This window comes from Salmo salar, chromosome 21 (assembly GCF_965601325.2).
Source record: "Salmo salar chromosome 21, fSalSal1, whole genome shotgun sequence".
Lineage (NCBI taxonomy): Eukaryota > Metazoa > Chordata > Actinopteri > Salmoniformes > Salmonidae > Salmo > Salmo salar.
Genome location: NC_138311.1, coordinates 21220138 through 21234488, shown reverse-complemented (window position 1 = coordinate 21234488; position 14351 = coordinate 21220138). Strand labels below are relative to the sequence as shown.

At 44.1% G+C, this 14351-nt stretch overlaps 1 protein-coding gene across 13 annotated transcripts in view; it reads right to left on the bottom strand.

Moving 5' to 3' along the window:
• tns1b (tensin 1b) overlaps window positions 1-14351 on the bottom strand; it is a 313864-nt gene that overhangs the window by 136121 nt on the left and 163392 nt on the right. For 2 of the 13 annotated variants that reach the window (XM_014164415.3, XM_014164419.3), the window contains exon 1: window positions 13605-14158. The exons of 9 other annotated variants lie outside the window; for them this stretch is intronic. In XM_014164415.3, coding sequence (XP_014019890.1) covers window positions 13605-13625 — 21 coding nt within the window. In that variant the 5' untranslated portion in view covers window positions 13626-14158. Of the gene's footprint in view, window positions 1-11659; window positions 12021-13604; window positions 14159-14351 lie in introns of those variants that run through there. 2 more of the 13 variants (XM_014164413.3, XM_014164414.3) reach the window with 1 other exon arrangement.

The following is a 14351-nucleotide window of genomic DNA, read 5'->3' as shown; positions in this document are numbered from 1 at the left end:
TTCTACGGATGGTCATGCTTTCCACCTGGCTATCCCTACCCCGGTCAACAGCTCTGCACCCCCCCACAACAACTTGCCCAAGCCTCCCCCATTTCTCCTTCACCCAAATCCAGATAGCTGATGAAAGAGCGGCAAAATCTGAAACCCAACAAATCAGCTGGGCTAGACAATCTGTACCCTCTCTTTCTAAAATGATCCTTCGCAACCCCTATTACTGGCTTGTTCAACCTCTCTTTCGTATCATCTGAGATCCCTAAAGATTGGAAAGCTGCCGCGGTCATCCCCCTTGTCAAAGGGGGAGACACTCTAGACCCAAACTGTTACAGACCTATATCTATCCTACCCTGCCTTTCTAAAGTCTTCGAAAGCCAAGTTAACAAACAGATCACCGACCATTTCGAATCCCACCATACCTTCTCCGCTATGCAATCTGGTTTCCGAGCTGGTCATGTGTGCACCTCAGCCACACTAAGGTCCTCAACAATATCATAACCGCCATTGATAAAAGACAATACTGTGCAGCCATCTTCATCGACCTGGCCAAGGTTTTCGACTCTGTCAATCACCACATTCTTATCGGCAGACTCAACAGCCTTGGTTTCTCAAATGACTGCATTGCCTGGTTCACAAGCTACTCTGATAGAGTTCAGTGTGTCAAATCGGAGGGTCTGTTGTCTGAACCTATGGCAGTCTCTATGGGGGACTCTTCTCTGTATACATCAATGATGTCGCTCTTGCTGCTGGTGATTCTCTGATCCACCTCTACGCAGATGACACCATTCTGTATACTTCTGGCCCTTCTTTGGACACTGAATATTTGAATGACAATAATATAATTTACCAATGTTATCGAATAGTAATTTTGTGATTTGTAACGTTGTTCACCGGAAGCATTTGAGAGAAAAAAAAATCGGATTTTCACCGCTTCGGTAAAATGCTGTTTTTGGATATAAATATGAACTTGATGGAACAAAAAATGCATGTATTGTGTAACATAATGTCTTAGGAGTGTCATCTGAGGAAGATTGTCAAAGGTTGGTGCATAATTCTAGCTGGTTATCCGCTTATGGTGACGCCTGTCTTTGAATTGACAAAACATTACACACAGCTATTTTCAATGTACTCTCCTAACATAACCTAACTTTATGCTTTCGCCGTAAAGCCTCTGAAATCGGACAATGTGGTTGGATTTAGGAGATGTTTATCTTTCAAATTGTGAGAAATAGTTGATTGTTTGAGAAATTGAAATTATTAGATTCTTGCAGTTTTTGAATTTCCCGCCGTGGTCTCTTGACAATGAATCCCGATATCGGGATAAGATCCCCAACAGGTTAACAAACCTCCAGACGAGCTTCAATACAACACTCCTTCCAGGCCTCCAACTGCTCTTAAATGCAAGTAAAACTAAATGCATGCTCTTCAACCGATCGCTGCCTGCACTCGCCCACCCGTCTAGCATCGATACTCTGGACAGTTCTGACTTAGAATATGTGGACAACTACAAATACCTAGGTGTCTGGTTAGACTGTAAACTCTCCTTCCAGACTCACATTAAGCATATCCAATCCAAAATTAAATCTAGAATCGGCTTCCTATTTCACAACAAAGCATCCTTCACTCATGCTGCCAAACATACCCTCGTAAAACTGATTATACTGCCGATCCACGACTTCGGCGATGTCATTTACAAAATAGCCTCCAACACTCTACTCAGAAAATTGGATGCAGTCTATCACAGTGCCATCCGTTTTGTCACCAAAGCCCCATATACTACCCACCACTGCGACCTGTATGCTCTCGTTGGCTGGCCCTCGCTTCATATTCGTCGCCAAACCCACTGGCTCCAGGTCATCTATAAGTCTTTGCTAGGTAAAGCCCCGCCTTATCTCAGCTCACTGGTCACCATAGCAGCACCCACCCGTAGCATGCACTCCAGCAGGTATATTTCACTGGTCACCCCCAAAGCCAATTCCTCCTATGGCCACCTTTCCTTACAGTTCTCTGCTGCCAATGACTGGAACGAATTGCAAAAATCACTGAAGCTGGAGACCCATATCTCCCTCACTAACTTTAAGCCCCAGCTGTCAGAGCAGCTCACAGATCACTGCACCTGTACATAGCCCATCTGTAAATAGCCCATCCAACCACCTCATCCCCATACTGTTATTATAATTTTTTTGCTCCTTTACACCCCAGGATCTCTACTTGCACATTCATCTTCTGCACATCTATCACTCCAGTGTTTAATTGCTAAATTGTAATTATTTCGCCACTATGACCTATTTATTGCCTTACCTCCCTTATCTTACCTCATTTGCACACACTGTATATAGACTTTTTCTCTATTGTGTTATTGGCTGTAAGTTTGTTTATTCCATGTGTAACTCTGTGTTGTTGTTTGTGTCGCACTGCTTTGCTTTATCTTGGCCAGGTCGCAATTGTAAATGAGAACTTGTTCTCAACTAGCCTACCTGGTTAAATAAAGGTGAAATAATAAAAAAAATTCAAACATTTAGCAACACTGAAGGGCCAGGCGAGGGAATCGATGTGAGTAACATCTTAGAGAGAGAGAGGGGGGGAGAGAGAGAGAGAGAGAGAGAGAGAGAGGGAGAGAGAGAGAGAGAGAGAGGGAGAGAGAGAGGGAGAGAGAGAGTTAGACAGAGACAGAGACAGACGGACGGACGGACAGACGGACAGACAGAGACAGAGTGGAGAGCGCACATGGCAGAGGGGTGAAAGAGGGGTGTGAAATAGAGCAGGCTTTGACACACTCTAAATACCTGCCATGTTTATTCTCCCTGGCGAGGAGTGGAGAGGCCTGCTGCGTCTTCAACAGGGCCGCCTGTTCATTCTCACTCCATCTTTGTTTGGCAGAAGTACTGTCACACGGCAGAGAGAAGCTATGCCTTGTTTCTTTTGTTACTGCACAGCGAGGTCACACTTCCTCCAGACTCTTCAGGATGACATGTGGGATCAAGTCTTATTTACCAATGAGGTGATTTACATATTGCCATGTTTCTATTGTTTGGCAAATGGCCAAGCATTGAGAACCCCATGGAGACAGTGAAAGAGGGGAAAAGGGGAGGCAGAAACAAGGAGAGCAAGAAAGTGGTAGCCTGATCACAGATCTGTATGTGTGACCGTAGGGGATGGCAGACAGCACAAACTGATCTGGCACCAGGCTAAGAAGGTTTGTTATTGCTTAGGATACAGATAACAGAGGGGAAGGTAAAGGTTAATCTCCAATCACGAGGGAGACTTGTGTGTTTGAGGGTAATAGCGAATTCCTGCCATGAAACAATATCAGTCACAAGTTATTTGAACATGACCAAGCAATGGAAGAACATTATGCCCATATGATCAAATGTAAGAAAGTAAAATGCGATAGATATGTGTATGTGCACCACATTGCATTGTAGTAGACTTTATTGTAAAATTGCAATGTATTGTATCGTGTTGTAGCTTATCATAATATGTGTAAGTCTAAGTCTATTGGGATATGGCAACATTAGATTACTCACCCTTGGTTACCCTGAGCTGACATACAGTACTATAACTCAATTTGAGTTAACTGCCTTAGTCAAGCCTTGGAAAGCAATAGTTCTTTTGTCTCTCAGGGAGCTGTGGCAGGCTGAGACAGGCTAGCACTGACAGGCAGCCTGGCTGGCATTTAGCACATTTGTGGAGAAGAGTTATGGGGATACAGAAATCCCCTTCGCGGGCAGGTGGGCTGGTTTGATGCTCCGGGTCTAGTTTTGGAAACACGGCGACAGCAGACTAACTGGCACACAACATGAGTTATCTCTCAGTGGCGTCTGAGGTCTCTGGTGAGATAGATGGGTGGATGTCTATGTCTTTCTCTATCCCTCATACAGACATGGGTGCGCCACATGACACGCATACTGTATGCACAGACACATACACAGACATGCGTGCATACACACATGCTGAATAATTACAAACTGTTCACACACACTCTCCCTTATAACCACAATCTGTTTTGCACACAATCTCTCAGAATTCCTGATGTGCAAATAAATATGTCCATAATTGACTCCATTAGAGCAATATTGATACAGTACATACACATCTCTGGGACGCCAACTGCATACCTTCGCTCAAATAAGCATTAATCACCGCAGTTTCATTCCAGAGCCAATATTGTAATGTTAGTGAGCAGAGCAAATAAACTCTTCCATTTGGGGAACATAGAAAGAGTTACACTTTTCAGTAAAAGTTTGTAGGGCCTGTCTCTGTTTGTGGTTCTCTTTATGGACAGTTTGGAGAAAACACATGTATGCTACACAGACACACACACAGAAATACACACACACACACACAGACACACACATATACATGCAAACACAATGTACAGCATACCTGCTTGCACACTCAAAGACTAATACTGTCATTGAACTTTTTATACAAGTCACCATTTCTGCTCCTGTAAGGTAAATCATAACATTGTACTGTATGACAATTGTGACTATAATATTGCAGCCGAATGTGAGGGCAAGAGTCTATGTCAACCCCAGTTTCTCTGTTGAAGATCAGTTGACTGCTCCATGTTGGCTACATGACCAGCCCTGTGGTTTTAGTGCTGCTGGTCTGGATGTTGAATATTTGCAGCATGGAAGGATCCAGATCTGGCAAGGTGTTTCCTGCCTTTTATCCAATACTAAAGTCCCTCCATCAATCAAGGCAGAAAAAGCAAACAAGAACACAAGGGCTTTCTGATGAAACCGTGGAAACAGCTAGGGCCTGCATTCCATAAACATTCCACAGGGAGACTGGGGGCTTGATAAAGAGAGAGAGAGAGAGAGAGAGAGAGAGAGAGAGAGAGAGAGAGACCTCATGGGAGGGGATGTTACGCGGAACACAGCCCCCCTTCCCCGCACTCAACTGCTGGCGCGCACCCATGGTTCCCAGGGAGAGAATATTTCACATAGCGTACGGGGAGTCGTCTGGAGTTTTGGGAGGAGTAGGGGTGGGGGATGCACATGCTGGCTGATGATAATGATGGGTGGGATAGGGACAAAGCAAGAGGGTACCTACCTTCTATCGAGCCTCTCAAGCCTTTGCAAGAAAGTGATAATGTGTGGAGGGGCTAAGGGTCTACAGTGGGGGAAAAAAGTATTTGATCCCCTGCTGATTTTGTACGTTTGCCCACTGACAAAGAAATGATCAGTCTATAATTTTAATGGTAGGTTTATTTGAACAGTGAGAGACAGAATAACAACAACAAAAAATCCAGAAAAAAGCATGTCAAAAATGTTATAAAATGATTTGCATTTTAATGAGGGAAATAAGTATTTGACCCCCTCTCAATCAGAAAGATTTCTGGCTCCCAGGTGTCTTTTATATAGGTAACGAGCTGAGATTAGGAGCATACTCTTAAAGGGAGTGCTCCTAACCGCAGCTTGTTACCTGTAAAAAAGACACCTGTCCACAGAAGCAATCAATCAATCAATCAGATTCCAAACTCTCCACCATGGCCAAGACCAAAGAGCTCTCCAAGGATGTCAGGAACAAGATTGTAGACCTACACAAGGCTGGAATGGGCTACAAGACCATCGCCAAGCAGCTTGGTGAGAAGGTGACAACATTTGGTGTGATTATTCGCAAATGGAAGAAACACAAAAGAACTGTCAATATCCCTCGGCCTGTGGCTCCATGCAAGATCTCACCTCGTGGGGTTGCAATGATCATGAGAACGGTGAGGAATCAGCCCAGAACTACATGGGAGGGTCTTGTCAATGATCTCAAGGCAGCTGGGACCATAGTCACCAAGAAAACAATTGGTAACACACTACGCCGTGAAGGACTGAAATCCTGCAGCGCCCGCAAGGTCCCCCTGCTCAAGAATACATATACATGCCCGTCTAAAGTTTGCCAATGAACATCTGAATGATTCAGAGGACAACTGGTGAAAGTGTTGTGGTCAGATGAGACCAAAATGGAGCTCTTTGGTATCAACTCAACTCGCCGTGTTTGGAGGAGGAGGAATGCTGCCTATGACCCCAAGAACACCATCTCCACCGTCAAACATGGAGGTGGAAACATTATGCTTTGGGGGTGTTTTTCTGCTAAGGGGACAGGACAACTTCACCGCATCATTTGACGGGGCCATGTACTGTCAAATCTTGGGTGAGAACCTCCTTCCCGCAGCCAGGGCATTGAAAATGGGTCGTGGATGGGTATTCCAGCATGACACTGACCCAAAACACACGGCCAAGGCAACAAAGGAGTGGCTCAAGAAGAAGCACATTAAGGTCCTGGAGTGGCCTAGCCAGTCTCCAGACCTTAATCCATAGAAAATCTGTGGAGGGAGCTGAAGGTTCGAGTTGCCAGATGTCAGCCTCGAAACCTTAATGACTTGGAGAAGATCTGCAAAGAGGAGTGGGACAAAATCCCTCCTGAGATGTGTGTAAACCTGGTGGCCCACCACAAGAAACGTCTGACCTCTGTGATTTCCAACAAGGGTTTTGCCACCAAGTACTAAGTCATGTTTTGCAGAGGGGTCAAATACTTATTTCCCTCATTAAAATGCTAATCACTTTATAACATTTTTGACATGCGTTTTTTTGGATTTTTTTGTTGTTATTCTGTCTCTCACTGTTCAAATAAACCTACCATTAAAATTATAGACTGATCATTTCTTTGTAAGTGGGAAAAAGTACAAAATCAGCAGGGGATCAAATACTTTTCCCCCCCCACTGTATACCAGGGCGTTGGCAACATGCGGGCAACTGATTTTTTTTTTTGGCCCCCTAAAATACATTTGTATTTTTTTATTTTTATAATTATGTTCCGGCACCTCGACCATCCGCTCCAGACAAAAATCGTCCCGCTCCTGAACAAAAATATAAACGCAACATGCAACAATTTCAAAGATTTTACTGAGTTACAGTTCATATAAGGAAATCAGCCAATTGAAATAAATTCATTTGGCCCTAATCAATAGATTTCACATGACCGGTAATACAGATATGCATCTAATGGTCAAAGATACCTTGAAAAAAATAGGTAGGGCCGTGGATCAGAAAACCAGTCAGTATCTGGTGTGACCACCATTTGCCTCATGCAGCGAGACACTTCTCCTTCGCATAAAGTTGATCAGGCTGTTGTTTGTAGCCTGTGGAATGTTGTCCCACTCCTCTTCAATAGCTGTGCGTAATTGCTGGATATTGGCGGGAACTGGAACACGCTGTCGCACACATTGATCCAGAGCATTCCAAACATGGCACGACAATGGGCCTCAGGATCTTGTCACGGTATCTCTGTGCATTCAAATTGACATCAATAAAATGCAAATGTGTTCATTGTCCGTAGCTTATGCCTGCCCATACCATAACCCCACCGCCACCATGGGGCACTCTGTTCACAACATTGACATCAGCAAACCGCTCGCCCACACGATGCCATACATGTGGTCTGCGGTTGTGAGGCCGGTTGGACTTACTGCCAAATTCTCTAAAACGACATTGGTAGAGAGATGATAGAGAAATTAACATTGTTAATAATTAACATTCTCTGGCAACAGCTCTGGTGGACGATCCTGCAGTCAGCATTCCAATTGCACGCTCCCCCTCAAAACTTGCGACATCTGTAGCAAAACTACACATTTTAGAGTGACCTTTTTATTGTCCCCAGCACAACGTGCACCTGTGTAATGATCATGCTGTTTAATCAGCTTCTTCTTCTTCTTCTACCACAGCTCTCAGGTGGATTGATTATCTTGGCAATGGAGAAACGCTCACAAGCAGGGATATAAACAAATATGAGAGAAATAAGCTTCTAGTGCGCATAGAACATTTCTGGGATCTTTTCAACTCATAAAACATGGGACCAACACTTGACATGTTGCATTTATATTTTTGTTCAGTGTAGTTCCCTACCTCTGGTCTATACTATCTGGCCATGCTGGGGAACACGGAAGTAAGCCACTTCCATTCTTCTGTGAGAGGCAGCAGGTACAACACAGGTTTGTATGTTAGATATAACAGCTGGACTGCTATCGGTTAGTTGTACATACAACAAAACCAGGATCATAAGCAGGGCTCCTCCTCCACAGCTGTCATAAACACAGTATGATCAGTAACAGTATTAGGGTCTTAGTTGCTTAGTTGCATTTTTAACTAGTATGCTTGAATGTACAGTAGGATCTCTATTGATCACTATTGATGTGGGAATGGGCATCATCTAACCTCTGTCAGTTGTGAATTACTCTAGACTCCAATGGGTGTGTAGAGGGCAAACTATGATTCAAAACAATCACTGTACACCAAAACACAATGTTAAGGATATAACCACCTTGAATGTGATCTTATAGAGTATTCTATTCTACTCCCTGGGGTCGTCAGAGAAGTCACTTTCAATAAGCATAATGGTGCAGTCATGTGAACCGGGATCCATATTTGACTGACGGCGTCCCAGGAGGGTCTAACAGGGCCGTCGATGACTCAGTTCTACTTCGGTGGTGGGATGTGGTTGAAGAGACAAAATACAGCAAGCCATTGATTCTGACAGAACTGGCAACCGACAGGGCTGCCATTTTACTGTAATCATCGGGGACAATGTTACCCGCAGCCACAAATGTAAACCCCCTTGTCAAGCTTACAGGCCACGTCAAAGGCTGGGATTGCGAACAGAGGAGCGGAAACAGGGTCTCGTTCTCCTCTATTATCCCTTTCCTTCACTCCCTTCCAGCAGCAACCACTGGTCAATAAAGAGCCATTATGCGAGGCGAGACCGCCGTCTTAATTGCATGGAGGCATTTTGGAGAAATCAGCTATTATTAAATGTCTGGGCCCAGTGTTCCCCATTAAGGGGTATTATAGGGGCTCTGCATGGCCTTAGTCTTGAGGAGCTGGCATGGCACTAGACTTTGTTGGTGGAGAACCGTGAGACCTTTAGATCACATTGTGCACCATGTGTGACTAGAGTATAGAAATAGGATGAGGTTGAGCCCTGACACTGATCTAAGGTCAGTTTTAAATTGTGCTATGTACAATGTGTTACTGTACAAGTCATTGGACAATCTTCATAACATATGATGACAATGGGGCTATAGGCAATGGCAATAGGATGAGTCCTGCTCTCCTTTTAAGTGTTACCAAAACACACACCCGTAAAGCATACCAGATAACACATGGCATGACATTAATTTGCACAATTACGGTCGCTAGGGATTTTTGGAGGAGTTACAGTACACCATTCTCTTGAACAGCATAGCATTATTATACTTAAAAAAAAGCAAAAACACTTTCATTAACTTTTCATAGACGCGTGAGTGGGCATATTTTGGTCACAGTCGGCTTTTCACTGTTTAACTGGCAACTCTTAGCCATGAGTTACCGTGACCTTCTTTAAGGTTACTTTGCCATGAGATGTTCTGACCCTCTGTCAGGTGACAACTGAATGGACAACTGTTCACTATGCCCAAAACAACACACAGGATGTTTTCACTCAATCTCCTTAACAAACCTCCCTTCAGGGTCGGTCAACAGTTATACTGTAAAGGAACCAAAAGTCTTTAAAGTAGCCATGTGTAACATTAGCTGATCCCCTTCAAATATATGGGGCCTTCAGAAAACATGGCCCTGTGCCCTCAAAGATTTTATTCATCTCACTAAACGCCAGACTGTAAACAATTAACCGTTGACACATGTATTAGTGCAGTGCTAATTTCTGCTGCATAACGCGTGCCAACGTTAAAGCAGCGTTGAATCTGATGGAGTGCATACTGAGGCTGGTTGTGCTTTTCAATAAACTGGGCACAGTGTATGATGACATACACTGTCTGATGTCCTGACGTTTCTTGTCTCTCTCTGGAACAATATCGACTTCAGGCCTCAAACTCATGCCAATGTGTTTACTTCTCCTTTGTCCTTTCCTTCTAATCAGCAACTTAGAACAGTCTCCCCCTAGCCAATCAATAATTGTACAATCATTTATCAATTACGTGCCACAGAGGAGAAAAAAACGGACTCTGTTGTTGCCCTTGTTTGCTCTCACCTTTGGAACCCTACAACTAGCATTTTAGCATGTTAGCACCTTGTGTGTGTGTTTCCCCGTATGATGCAGAGAATCTCACACTTTTGGTCTCTGGAGAGAAACACATCTTGAACTAATTTAAGGGGACACTATGGGGATATGCATGACTTCCATATGGACAGGCATGACTGTCTCTGAATCTCTTTAAGGAAGGGTGAGGAGTTATAGAGGCTTAGATTGTAATCTGATCCCTGGGTTAAAAAGACATTCCCCTACCAGTAACTATGTGGGGCCCAGGTGTCAACTCGTGACAGCAGGTAGTTGTTGGAGATGTCTCTCGTCAAACTGTCCCTGTAAACCGATCACAATGTATCTGGCTTATAACTTTAAAGTGCTGGAACATGTTTAAAACAGGACCAGTAAAAAATAACTCCTAAATAACTTCTACCAGATCATAACAAACCGGATGTTTTGGATGATTAACCTAATGTTGATAATAGAATAGCACTATGTTCTGTAGAGACATTAAAATGGTGAACCGTTATCTTTCCCGAGAAGGATTGAAACACACCTTACACATACAGACTGCACCAAAACATAGATGGCAGACGTGATTAGCCATCACACACAGTACACTTACACTCGCTTGAAAAAGCACACAGAAGCTGTACTTATGTTTACCATCAAAGAGCACCTTTTATCATATCACCTTGTACAGTTGTGAATTGGGAAGAGGAAAATAACACGGTGCGGGAGGGGAGGAATTAAGCTGGTGCTGCTAAAATACACAACAGGAATGTAAACAAAGTGGTGCCGCACCAGATACGGTGTTCCCGTTTTACAGATACGGAGTGAGGGTCTACAGATGTAGGATCTTAATTTGAGCCAGTTTGCTACAGTAGGAAAATAATCCTGCAGCAACAATAATTATTATGTCAATTATTATGTGGATTATAATTTATGTACATTTTTGTAGGGTTTGATACATTTTTCCTAACGGAAAATCTCATTTCAAAGTGGAAATTCTAAGCTTTTAGGAGCCTTTTTAAACCTCAAATACACTACAAGTTTAAAATGTCCTGTCCATTGCAGGAAAGTTCCCCAGCAACAGGGCGATCAAATGAAGATCCCACACTTGTATGATCAACTCTTGTTCCCCTGATTGCAGTGTGTGTGTGTGTGTGTGTGTGTGTCTGTGCGTGTGTGTAGGGCGGCACACAATTGGCCCAGCGTCATCCGGGTTTGGCCGGGGTAGGCCGTCATTGTAAATAAGAATTTGTTCTTAACTGACTTGCCTAGTTAAATAAAGGTTAAATAAATAAAAAATTCTAATAATTGTAAAAAAAATATCAACGAAATGCAACAAGCCCCAAAGTTCCATAATGGGACATTTTTAAACAGACATTCATCAAACAACATTCCTTACCACACAGTACAAAGCATTGCTCTGCCAAAATCCTCATCCAAACGTTTTTGGGGCAGAGTAAAATGGTGGACCTGGAATTCTAAAGTGCTCTTAAATCACAATTAGAGGCATGCAGCGCAAATAATAAGAATGCTCTACATTCTACAGGATCTCAGTATACAGTCTATGTGGTTATAGGACATTGTGTGAGACATTTTCACACACACACACACACACTCTCTCACACTCAAAACTCACCCCTTCATCTCTCGCTCTCGCTCTCAACTCTACTATCCATCTGTTTCCCTGGCTCGCTCGGTGATACAGTATTTTGTTGCATGGAGACATCTATCATGACGTGTCCGATGTGGACTGCAGACTCCACTGCAGCAAAGCTTAGCTAACAGACAGAACGTGAAAATAAATATGCTTCTACTACAAAACTGAAACCAAGTCTCTCTCTGGTTCCCTGCCAATGGATGCTATAGGTACTGTATTCCTACACAAAACAAGCTTCATCCCGATATTCTAGTGAGACGGTCCATATTGGTTTACGTTTCTCTTGGCCATACATTGCAAGGAATTCCTGATATGGTGAGGCAAGCGGGGAGGAATTCTGTCCAGGACTGGACTAATAATGGGAAGAAGCAAGAGGAGGAGAGATACTTGGAGACTGATGAACATGGGTGCGCCACACTCAAACACAAACACACACACACACACACACACACACACACACACACACACACACACACACACACACACACACACACACACACACACACACACACACACACACACACATCCACACACACAGAATGATAGAACCCCTAGTTGTCTACATTACCTCTGGGATGTCTTTAAGAGCAAACACTGCTCATTTCCCACGAGCTCCAAACTCACTGATGAATACTCTCTAAGTTTTCTCCCTGTGCTGTTGCTCTTTTCCCCCCCAATTTGAGGCAAATTGGATGCAATTGCATCTGCTATAAGAGCCAAAAATTCCCAAACTGCTGTTAGTTTCTCACGGTTGAGACGGAGTGACTGTGGTTATCATTGGTCAGGGAGCAGGGTCAGGGTCTAGAGTGTCGGGTGCTGCATGGACACGTACATTTTACACACACACACACGCACGCACGCACGCACGCACGCACACACACACACACAACTTATACATTTAAGGAGAGTGACTTCATGCAGTATGTCTCACCTCACAAGCATTATAAGGTATTATTAATTATATGGATGGTCCCACAACTACGTATATGGAGCCTCTGAGTCAAAAGGGGAGTGAGCTACAGTAGAAGCAGAGATAACGGTACAGGTGAGAGGCAGGTCCGGCAGCACATGCAGACACAGACGCACACACACAAACAACCCTCAAGGGGAACACCTATTGCACGCCACTTACAGCCACATTTGTCATTCCTGTCAGATACACACACAACTCTCCAACTTCCCCTCATTCTCTCTAACACACACCCTCAAAGAAGACTCACTCACACACACACACACAAAGATCCCTCAGTGAAGGAAGCAAAAGCCATTTTTTGTCCTGAGAACAAGCTCTAAACAGTTTGACAACACGGGACCACCCAAAGCATGCTAAATGGACCATAACACGATGGTACCAATAAACTATCTACTGTCTACCACATGGAAGTGCATGTAGTGGACTGAAAGGTAATCATCTATTTCACATGCACAGTGCACACACTCCTGTTCCCTTCTCATTCTGTCTCATTATTCTCGTTATGTCTGTCTGTCTGTCTGTCTGTCTGTCTGTCTGTCTGTCTGTCTGTCTGTCTGTCTGTCTGTCTGTCTGTCTGTCTGTCTGTCTGTCTGTCTGTCTGTCTGTCACACACACACACAGTCACACACACACACACACACACACACACACACACACACACACACACACACACACACACACACACACACACACACACACACACACACACACACACACACACACACACACACACACACACACACACATCTGAGAGCACTTAGAACTTGCTGTTTCTTTACACAGAACAAGCAAACACAGTGTGCCACTACCAAGGGTTGCTATTCCATTCACCGCTGGAGCTGCACAACCTAGACCGGAGACTACCTAGCTCAAATTCCAGACATAACTACCAGGTAAACAAGCGCTCTCCTCACAAACGAGAGGAGTGTGGGACCAGCCTGTTCTTCTTACCTGATACACAGCAGTAGCCATCCTCTCTCACTGTCTCTCTCTCTCCCTCTCTTTCACTCGTTCCTTCTTTTGCTGTTTCCACGTTTAGTGCGGCATCGTCCTTTCTTTCAGTGTGCAGAGAGACAGAGAATGGCTTGCTTTGTCAGCATGCACACTAGATGGGGTAATCCAAAGACTGCCTACCAAGGCTGGAGAGATCGTGGAGGTGTGTGTGAGAGAGAGAGGTATGTATTTTTCTGGCTTCACAAGGCTCCACGATAATAGCTCTGGCTTTTCTTTCCTCTCTCCCCCTTGTCAGAAAAATTAGCATAAAAATGTCTCAAGTCTCTTTATACGGTCAAGTGCCACGAAGAGGGCCAAATAGTGAGCCCTAACACCCAAGATCTGGAACAGCGCACTGCAGCACTCAGCACCAACAAATTGGGAAAGTCTGGCTGCGGGCTATTGCTAATCCCCCCTTTCTCTCTCTCCGCTCTCTCTCTTGCTCTTTCTCTCCTTGCTCTCCTCCCTCTCACTTAGTCACTCCTTCCTCCTTTACTCTCTCTCTCCCTCTGAGCACATGCTTGCAAGCAAGGAGAGAGGGAAAAAAATATCAGAAGTATATCTAGCTAAATTTCCCAAGGAGTGCAGGGGTTGGACTTGAGCTTGACACAAGACAAAAGCCCACCTTTTTTCTCCCGCCCGTTGTTATCAGGTTACAGGTTAAATATGAGTTGACAAGCTCAAGTCTTGCCTCTCTCTCCCTCT